General features: G+C 37.4%; 1 protein-coding gene across 1 annotated transcript in view; it reads right to left on the bottom strand.

Moving 5' to 3' along the window:
• UGGT2 (UDP-glucose glycoprotein glucosyltransferase 2) overlaps nt 1-10,885 on the bottom strand; it is a 189,255-nt gene that overhangs the window by 1,882 nt on the left and 176,488 nt on the right. The window contains exon 38 of the mRNA XM_004371389.2: nt 2,492-2,618. Coding sequence (XP_004371446.1) covers nt 2,492-2,618 — 127 coding nt within the window. The remainder of the gene's footprint in view (nt 1-2,491; nt 2,619-10,885) is intronic.

The following is a 10,885-nucleotide window of genomic DNA, read 5'->3' as shown; positions in this document are numbered from 1 at the left end:
AATTGTATACCATGCCCATGTATTTAGAGCTACCAATTAACACAAGCAGCCAAGGAGCTCTAGTCATTTGCGGAAGACCAATACCTAAGGAAAAAAGGACCAAGATGAACACGCAAAACAACTGACCCAAAGGAAACAAAGGTAACCAGAGAACCAAAGGGATATTGAAAATAATTCTAATTAGTATCTTCCAGGGATATCTGAAAACACAATGAAGCCATAAAACAAGAAAAAAATGAAATTAAAAGGGAACAAGCAGGTAAAAAGAAAGATCTTTGGAGAATAAGAAGTGATTGCCCCTCCCCACTAAAAAAAAACAACAGAGGGGTTGAAGATAAAGTGAAAGAACTTTCCCAGAACATGGAATGAAGGGGAAAAAAACACAAGAGGATATAAAAAGAAAATGTAAAAAATATGTTGGATCAATCGAGAAGATATAAAATCCAACTGGCTAGAATTCTGGAAAGACAGAAGAGAGAAAATGGGGAAGAGGCAGATTATTTTAAAAAAATTATAGTAAAAAATGTCCAAGGCTGAAGAGAGACATGAGTCTTTAAAAGCTCAAGCAAAGTTCCAAACAAACTGCAGAATAAACTATAGAATAAAAAGGGGAAAGTTCAAGCACAAACAGCTGGGAAAAAAAAAAAAAGAAATACAAATGGCCCTTAAACATAACAAAATCCTGACCCACATTCATAATAAGGAAAATATGAGGTTATAAAAGATATGCCCTATCTCTCTTGGTTTCAGTGAGTAAAAGAAGACTTCCCATTTTATTTTACTTCCATATTGTTTTAATTTTTACAGTGAATGTATGTTACATTTATAACTAAAAATTAAGTGAAAAAAGCAGTAATTTCTTTTGTAATGCTTCTGTTCCTTATTTATATATATAACCATACACAAGCATATACACGGACATGCAATGTTTCTTTCATTAAAATGGGATCCATCACATTATAAATATTCTATAACCTGTTTTTTAACTTAAAAATAGGCTGCTAAAAACCTGCAGAACTATTTCAATTCTCTTGAAATGCTACACTGTATTTAATTGACTGTATCTATGTTTATGTAATCACTCCCTACCTATAGACAATTAGATTATTTCTATTTCATTATTTTAAAAGTGCTATTATAAACATATCTCTGTATCATTTTCCTTTTTAAAACAAATATCTTGAAATGAATTGCTGGATCAAAGGGCAGATACATTTTAAGTTTTTATACATATTGTAAAGCTTCCCTCATTTATATGGCCACTAAATATATGGATCTATGACAGTACTCACTTGTCTATATCCTCACCACCACTGGGTATTATCAATCCTTTAACTCTCAATTTGAGAAGAGAAACATTTTTCATCTCTATGTTTTGTGCATTTAACATTTTTTTGTGTGAGGTAATTATGTAAATTTCCCTCCATTCTTTTTTTGCTTTCCTTAGTGGTCTCTCCTCACCTCTGTCTTTTCTTTATCTTTCTCTCTTTTTAAAAACAAGTGTAACACTTTCAGAATAATTTTTTCTTCTTAATCGAAATGGTATCATTATGTATACTAAATGATTACATATACATGGGTATGTTTTTATACTCTACTTTGTTCCACTGATTTAGCTAAATACTGAACTTCTCTGACAATAACACACTGGTTTCTTTAAGAAAAACAGAAAGATGAAACCCAATTTTATACTTGTATAAGAAAGTTTATAAATAATAATTTTAGCTCCTCTTAAAAATAAAGCTGAAGAAAATGAGAACTATATTCTGACTGGAGAATTACTTTGAGAAGTAACTAATATAACCTTGTACGTTTCTACTATACTCAATGGAACACAACAGGAGCTCAGTGCTATTTATAAAAAAGTAAAGAACAATAGAGAGAGAGACAGCAATGATAAGGCAAGGGAATGATGAGAGGATCAAGAAGTTTGTATCTGCTTTTTAAATTCAACACATGAAGGTTTATGTAGGACAGTGAAATGCTGTGGTAAACACAAATTTTTAAATCTGAAAATAGAAGCAAATCTAATGAGAAATACTATCTCTAGATCACTCTCCAGCTCATGATGAAGGCTTTCTAGAACCAGGAACATGTGGGGAAGTCTGTATTCTGAGTGAGATTAATTTATAAGACAGGGAAGTAGTACTTTTAGTTAGCTATTTAAGGCTTTTATTAATCTTCAGATATTGCTTGAATTTGATAAATTCAGCATAATAACAAAGAGAAGTATTTCCTTTATTTTTTTACCTCTATTTTGTGTCGGGGTAATGGCTTGAGCTGAAACTACATCCCTGGAGGAGTGTATTTCTATCCACGTTTTAAATTTGTGGGCTTGGCCCACATAAACATGAAATTCTAAACCATGTCAGAGATTTTCTTAAAGAAATTCTGACCTAATCATTTGATAATTTTATTAGGAAACGAGTCTATAATCTATTTTAATCTCAATAAATGTATGGTTCACACACAACTGAAGGAGGTGACTTACTTGCATTATTCTTCTTGTTTTCAATATGTTCTAACAGCTGCCGTATCTCAGTATCATACTCCACCCATTCTGGGACAATTCTGGCAGCAGCTTGTAGTTTGGGTTCCTTTGTTTTTGGGTTATTGCACTAGAAGTTTAAATAAAGTTTTGTTAAAAAAAAATCATGTTTCAGGAAACATAAAGGAAATACTTGATAATATTTCTGTGTCACTAGAGCTAACAAAATACATTTTATGAAAAGCAGAGTCCTACCAAGTATCTGAAATACTGAAATAGACAGGATCAAGTGAAACAATCACAACTGATATAATCAATTATTACTTAGCATAAATACCTCAACCAAAAATTTAAACAAAAAATTGCTATAAAGCATTGTGATAGTTCATAAAAAGTTTGGCAAACAATTTTGTAAAATGTTTTGATAAAAGATCCAATCACATCACCATTCTGTAAAAGAACACAGCAGACTATATTAGTAAATATTTTGTTGCCATTCTTTGGACTAAAAAATTATATACTTCGTTTTCCACAGACAGAACCATATATCAGTCCCTAGAAATGACTTCAGTCATCCCTCTCACGTGCCTCTTTTCTAATTAGCAATTATGATAATATTAAAAATCAGCTAACTGGAACTCATCTGTCAAGATACTGATAGTCTTCAAGTTCAGAGTGTACCATCAATTTCCATGCTTTAAAAATACTTAAGGATTCTGGGAAGATGGTGGCATGAGCAGGTCTAAGTCCCTAACATTCTCCACACGTACACCAAGCAACACAAGACTCCCTGAGGAGTCTCCATTTATGGTCGGGGACAGCAGCAAGGAGCTGCAGACAGACAAGTAAACAATGACTCTCATATGGTAGGAAAAGTGCTTCTTCTACTGTCCTTGCTTCCTCCCTCTTGGAATGGTAGACAGAGAGCTGCTGCAGTCCAAGTCGACCGCACAGCTCTGCGCAAGGGGAAGAGAAGGGGAGGGAGCAGCGACTTAGGACTGAAGGTTACACCTGCCAGAGGGCAGTTCATTTAGTATGGGCTTTCTAACCAGTTTGAGAGCTGCTAAAGGGGAGAAAACTTGGTCTGGATGGAAACACAGCCATCAGAGAACAGGGGAGGAAGCAATAACTAGAGGAGGAACTGACCAGTGTGTGTCCTCTGCTCTGTTTGGGAGCTGCTGATAGATAGAAACCTTAGTTTGGACTGAAATGGAGTTATCACAGAGAAGGGGAGAGAACAGTAAGCAAATTCTGCAGGCTCTGCCTATCTGTCTTAGTTATCTAGTGCTGCAATAGCAGAAATACCCCAACTGGATGGCTTCAACAAACAGAAGTTTATTCTCTCACAGCCTAGAAGGCTACAAGTCCCAATTCAGGGTGTCAGCTCCAGGGGAAGACTTCCTCTCTCTCTTGGCTCTGAGGGAAGGTTCTTGTCATCAGTCTTCCTCTGGACTGGGAGCTTCTCAGTGCAGGGATCCCGGGTACAAAGGACATGCTTTGCTCTTGGCACTACTTTCTTGGTGGTACGGGGCCCCCCGTCTCTCTGCTTGCTTCTCTTCTACTTCTCGAAAGAGATTAACTTAAGACACAACCTAATCTTGTAAACTGAGTCCTCCCTCATTAAACATAGCTGCCTCTAATCCTGCTTCATTAACATCACAGAGGCAGGATTTAGAACACATAGGAAAATCACATTAGGTGACAAAATGGTAGACAATCACACCATACTGGGAATCATGGCCTAGCCAAGTTGACACACATTTTTGAGGGACACAATTCAATCCATAACACCATCTAAGAGTTTCTGGCAGAAAACAGTACTGTCAAAAACAGCAAATACATAGGAGAACTGAAAAAGCTAACATCTTCTAAAATTTTAATACCCTGGCTTCAACAAAAAAATCATAAAACACACAAAGAAATGGGAAACAATGGCCTATCCAAGTGAGCAAGAAAAAGGAAGAGAAACTATATATGGAAACTCAAATAATGAACAGATTAGAAAAGTATATTATTATAATATTAAACATGCTCAAAGAACTAAAGGAAAGTAGGGAAATGATGCATGAACAAAATGAGACTTTAAATAACACTGTTGTTTTTAGGTGCCACTGAGTTGATTTTCAACTCACAGTGATCCACTGTGACACAGTAGAACTGCCCCATAGAGTTTTCTAGTCTGTAATCTTTATGGGACCAGATGGCTAGGACTTTTCTTCCATGGTGCTGCTGAGTGGGTTTGAAGTGCCAACCTTTTGGTTATCAGCCAACTGCATAACCACTGCACCACTAGGACTCCTAAATAAAGAGATAAACACTATAAAAAGGAACCAGACAGAAACACTGGAACTGAAAATGACAATAAATGAAATGAGAAACTTTTAATTGAAAAGATTTAACAACAGACTTGAGCAGGCAGAAAAAAGAATCAGTGAACTAGAGGATAAGATAATTGAAATTATGGAGGCTGAAGAGCAACAGGGGAGAAGGCTCAAGACTGCTGAACACAGTTTAACGGAATTATGGGACAACAACCAGTGAACCAACTTACACATCATGGGAACCCCAGAATAAGATGAGAAAGAGAAACGGACAGAAAGAATATTTGAAGAAATGTTGGAAGAAAATTTCCAAATCTGGTAAATGACATGAACATACAAATCCAAGCAGCTCAATAAACTCCAAGTAGATAAACCCAAAGAGATCTATCCCATTATAATCAAGCACTCTAAAACTAAAGACAAAGTCAGAATCCTCAAAGCAGCAAGAAAAAAGCAATATAGTCACATACAAAGAATCCCCAATAAGATTAAGTGCCAGTTTCACCTCAGAAACCTTGGAGGCTGTAAGGGAATGGAACGACTTATTTAAAGTGCTGAAAGACATAAACTGAGAACCAAAATACTGCATCTGGCAGAAACTGTCCTACAAGAATGAGGGCAAAATTAAGACACTCCCAGAAAAACTAAAGCTCAGAGAGTTCATAACCACTAAGACCTGTCTTACAAGAAATGCTAAAGGGAGTCCTTCAGATGAGAAAGAAAGAACAGTAGACAATAAACTCAAAGTTGTACAGAAGGAAAAAAAAAAAAAAAGATCTCCATTAAAGGTAACTGCATAGGCAAGTATAAGGTCAAGTTTGAAGGTATTTTGCTTGTTATTTCTACTGGTTATACCCTTCATGCATTACAATGACAAACGTATAAAAAATAAGTATAAATATATGCTACAGTGCACATAATGTATAAAGATATAATAGGTGATAACAAAAACAAATGGGACGAGGAGGAAGGGTATAGGTAGAGAATTTTTGTATGTTACTAAAGTGGGTATGAATTTAAATCAGGTTGTTATAAATGTTAAATGTAATACATAAAGAAAATATCTTGAAAAATACACACAAAAGGAAGAGAATCAAAAAGGTTCACTACAAAAAAATCAGCAAAACACAAATATTGCAGTATTACATGAAATAAAGGACAAAAAAGGTATCAAAACCCAAAAAACAAACCTGCTGTCACGAAGCCAATTCCAACTCATAGCGACCCTGTAGGACAGAGGAGAACTTCCCCACAGAGTTTCCAAGGAGCACCTGGTGGATTCAAACTGCTGACTTTTTGGTTAGCAGACGCAGCTCTTAACCACTACCCCACCAGGGTTTCCAAAGAAGGTATAAGACACACAAAAAACAACAAAATGGCAGAAGTCTTTCCTTACCAGTAATTACAGTCAATGTAAATGAACTCAACGCTCCAATCTAAAGACAGAGAGTGGCAGAATGGATTAACAAACAAACAATATGATCTTATTCGTTTTAAGACTGTTTACAATAGCCAAAAGGTAGAAACAACCTAAATGCCCATCAACAGATGAATGAATAAACAAAACGTGGTATATGCATACAATGGAATAAACAAAACGTGGTATATGCATACAATGGAATATTACTCAAGCCATAAAGAGAAATGAAGTCCAAATACATAACACAACACGGATGAACCATAAAAACACGCTGAGTGAAACAAGTCAGTCACAAAATGACAAATACTGTATGACTCCACTTACATAAAATATCTAGAATAGGCAAGTATATAGAGACCAAAGTTTATTAGTGTTTACAGGAGCAGGGGTTAGGGAGGGGAAAAGAGGAACTCTCTACCTAGGGGACAGTGAGCTTCTGTTAAGAGTGATGGAAAAATCTGGAAATGGATAGTGGTGATGGTTGAACGATATGGGGAACATGATTAATGTCAATGCATTATACATGCAAATGGCAAATACTTTGTTACATATATATTTACCACAGTAAAACAAAAATTAAAGTCATCTGCTTTATAGATTTAGTGGAAAAAATAATGAAAATGAAATCTAAGTTTTGTGTAGTCCCTAACTCCACGTTTACTAGTAGTATGACCTGAGTTACTTAACTTTGTGGGTGGAGGTAGAGTGGGGGGCATATGGGAGTGAGACAGGCATATCTTAGTCTCTACATCTGCAAAAGAGGAAATTAAAATCTGATAATCTGTTTAAGTTTCCACCAATCTATGATCAATTTAAACTACTTGGTTAGCAATTGGTCTCAGTATAGCGTTTCTTGGGAAATTAAAGGCAGTGATCAAAAAGGTTAAAGGATAAAAGTACAGAAAGCATCTTCATTCTGAGTCTGATGTCTTCTGCAGGTACCAAAAAAACAAAAACAAAAACCAAACCTGTTGCTGTGGAATCAATTCCGACTCATAGTGACCCTATAGGACAGAGTAGAACTCCCCCGTAGGGTTTCCAAGGAATGGCTGGTAGATTCGAACTGCTGACCCATGCTCTTAATCCCTGTGCTACCAGGGCTCCTCTGAAGTTACACCTGATAGTATTTGCTGATGGACTGAGTGATGTGAGTTGTGAAAAGGGAGAGAGATCGCAAATGATCTGAGTATCTTTGTCTTGAGCAGTATATAAAGAAAGGGGTTGCTATTTACTGAGAAAGGAAAGACTATGGGAAGCGCATAAACTTTACAAACTTACAAGGCATCCCATATGGCATTTAAAAAACATGTTGAGTCGATTCTGATTCTATAGGACAGAGTAGAACTGCCCCGTAGGGTGTCCAAGGAGTGCCTGATGGATTTGAAAGGCCGACTTTTTGGTTAGCAGCCGAGCTCTTAACCACTGCGCCACCAGGGCTCCATGTGGAATTTACAAAACATTAATAAAGTGTCTTGAAACTCACTTCTGGGAGACATCTTCGCATGTTTGCCACAATTTGCTTTCTCCTTAATGCCTGAGAAGCAAGCTATCAGCTGTGATGCATAAGCCTGTTGCCTTAATCCTTTAGTCATCAAATATTTCCATTCTATTGTGGATTTTTTTTCTGTAGTAATATATTTCTGAAGTAAATGGGAAAACAGAATTTTCTTTGCAGAAATTAACTTTACAGGCAATACCTTCTATAAAGTGAAGATAATGGAACCATTTTCCGTTTTGTAATTTTGCTTGGAACTATTAACATAAACTAAAATAAATATTATCCTTTGTTTTTGTGATACAATCATTTTTTTGTGCTACAATCTGTCAGTGGTTCTTCACTGGGGCGATCATGCCCCCAGAGAACATCTATCAAGGTCTGGAGACATCTCTGGCTGTCATGACTGGGGTGGGGTGTGTGTGTGGGGTTGCTACTGACATCTAGTGGGCAGAGGCCAGGGATGCTTCTACACATCCTACAGTGCACAGAACAGCCCTCCACAACAAAGAATTATCTGACCCCAAATGCCAACAGTGCTGAAGTTGAGAGCTGAGACAGTATCATGACATTCATAAACAATTTCACCCTCCACTTTCAATACCATTAACCATGCTCTCTTCCTCCTTCTTTGACCATTTCCTTGGTATTTTTCTTCATTCCCTTACATTTTTCCTCAAAGAGGCTGGCCAAGAATAGCACATTCTCTTATATTTAAGTGTTTCTGTGGGAGAGATGATTAGGCTGGTCATCAAAATTTATGCCATCCTGCTTTTGCTGGGTACAATTACTGCTAGAAAATAGCTGCCCATCCAAGGATGACATTTCTCAGCTCCTCTTACAGCTAGGTGTGTCCACCTGACTACTTCCCACCAAGGGGCCGCACTCTTTTTTTCCCCCATCCTTCAGGTAAGTGGTATCCAATAGAAATGTGATGCAGACCACATACCAAAAAACCAAACTAAACCCGGTGCCGGCGAGCTGATTCTGACTCATAGCAACCCTACAGGACAGAGGAGAACTGCCCCAAAGGGTTTCCAAGGAGCAGCCGATGGATTTGAACTGTCAGCCTTTCAGTTAGCAGCTGAGCTCTTAACCACTGTACCACCAGGGCTCCTAAGTAATTTTAACTTTTCTAGTAGCCACATATAAAAATTTAACAGGAATGTGTGAAATAAAATGTAATACCACATTTTACTTAATATATCTGAAGTGTTATCATTCAACATATAATCAAATATAAAAATTTATTAAGATATTTTAATTGTACCAAGTCTTCAGAACCTGGTGGGTATTTTATACCTCACAGCAGATTTCAATTCAGACTCACCACATACTAAGTGCCTGTCATGGTTTGAATTATGTCCCCCAAAATTGTGTGTATCTATTTGGCTGGGCCATGATTCGCAGAATTGTGTGGTTAGCCTCCTTTTTGTGATTGTAATTTTATGTTAAAGAGGATTAGGGTGGGATTGTAACACCACCTTTACCCAGGTCACATCCCTGATCCAATGTAAAGGGAGTTTCCCTAGGGTGTGGCCTGTACCACCTTTTACCTTACAAGAGATAAAAGGAAAGGGAAGCAAGCAGAGAGTTGGGAACCTCATACCACCTACGAAGCAGTGGTGGGAGCAGAGTGCGTCCTTTGGACTTGAGGTTCCTGCACAGAGAAGCTCCCAGACCAAAGGAAGATTGATGACACGGACCTTCCTCTAGAGCCGAAGGAGAAAGTGTTTCCCTGGAGCTGACACCCTAAATTTGGACTCGTAGCCTACTGGACTGTGGAGAATAAATTTCTCTTTGTTAAAACTATCCACTTGTGGTATTTCTGTTATAGCAGCACTAAATAACTAAGACAGTGCCCAAAAGCCACATATGCCATATGAATGCCACTGCATAGAGCAGCTCCAGATGAATACAGATGACAGGGCCCCAGGAAATAGAGAAGCCACAAGATGGACGGGGACTGATCCCTTTTTCACAATATACGCAGAAGCTGCTCACTGGTGGGAACACCCATCCAGGTCTGTTTCTTGAGTACTGAGCCCCTGGGATTTGAGGATTTGTTCCAGTAGCTAATGATAGCCTAACTAGAAAGGATCCCAAGGAGACCTCCATCACAAATTTACATCACAACCTAACCTTCACATCTTACAAGGTATGTTCCATAATGCTTTTGACTTTTCTTTTTAAAACCCCCATCTCTCCTTTTAACAATGCCATCTTATTTGTTTCTGCTACATTCTACGATCTATAACCTACAACTGTATTCTAATGTGTTGGCATGCTACTTTTATTTCTGCAAAAATGTCCCTATATTTTATCATCCAGCCTTATTTTGTTCAAAACTGTATGAATGCTAACATTTTGATGGTTTTTTTCTTCATTGAAGATCTTATAAACAATTATTCTATACTTAAATTAGCACATAGAAGACAAAATGGTCAGAAAAAGTACTGTAGTATCTTGTAACTACTGAAGATAATACAGTATTGTAGTATAAGTTCTAGGCCAAACCAAAACACCACAGCAGTCAAGTCAGTTCCAACTCATGGTGACCCCATGGATCAGAGCAGAACTGTGCTCCCTAGGGCTTTCAATGGCTGTGATCTTTTGAAAGTAGACTGCCAGGCCTTTCTTCTGAAAGTTCTAGACAGTTGGACAATAAATAAACTAGTCTGAATTTATGTCCAGGAGAGTTAAATTGTGTAGCATAGTTAAATTGCTTAAAATGAAAATCTAATCTGAAAAACAGACATAAATGGGATGATTTAAAAAGATACAGAATTACCTTGGTTGCCTTTATTTGAAAAAAAAAAATCAGAACTAAACTGATGATATATTAAGATGACAGCTAATTCATGAACATTTTTAGTCAGAAAAGAAATTAACAGAGCAAGCCTGAGACTGCTATCCTTGGAAAGTCTTGCTTGCAAAGTTGGGCCTTGGCTAGCATCTGGGAACTTAGACTTTGGGGTAGTTCCTACCATTTCCTGTTAAGAAAGGCTCACTGTGCATAAACCGTGCAAACAATATGGTTTATGCTGAACATCTGCTTTCTTTCTGGGAGCTGGGAATTCTGGTACATGCCAGGCAGAGAGCGCCTGCGTGACCAGTCCCCATTGTAAACTCTGGGCACTGGGTCTCTAATGAGCTTCCCT

The sequence above is a fragment of the Trichechus manatus genome, unplaced genomic scaffold (genome assembly GCF_000243295.1).
Source record: "Trichechus manatus latirostris isolate Lorelei unplaced genomic scaffold, TriManLat1.0 scaffold00013, whole genome shotgun sequence".
Classification (NCBI taxonomy): Eukaryota; Metazoa; Chordata; class Mammalia; order Sirenia; family Trichechidae; genus Trichechus; species Trichechus manatus.
Note: the sequence above shows the minus strand (reverse complement) of the source record. Positions and strands in the feature narration are given on the sequence as shown.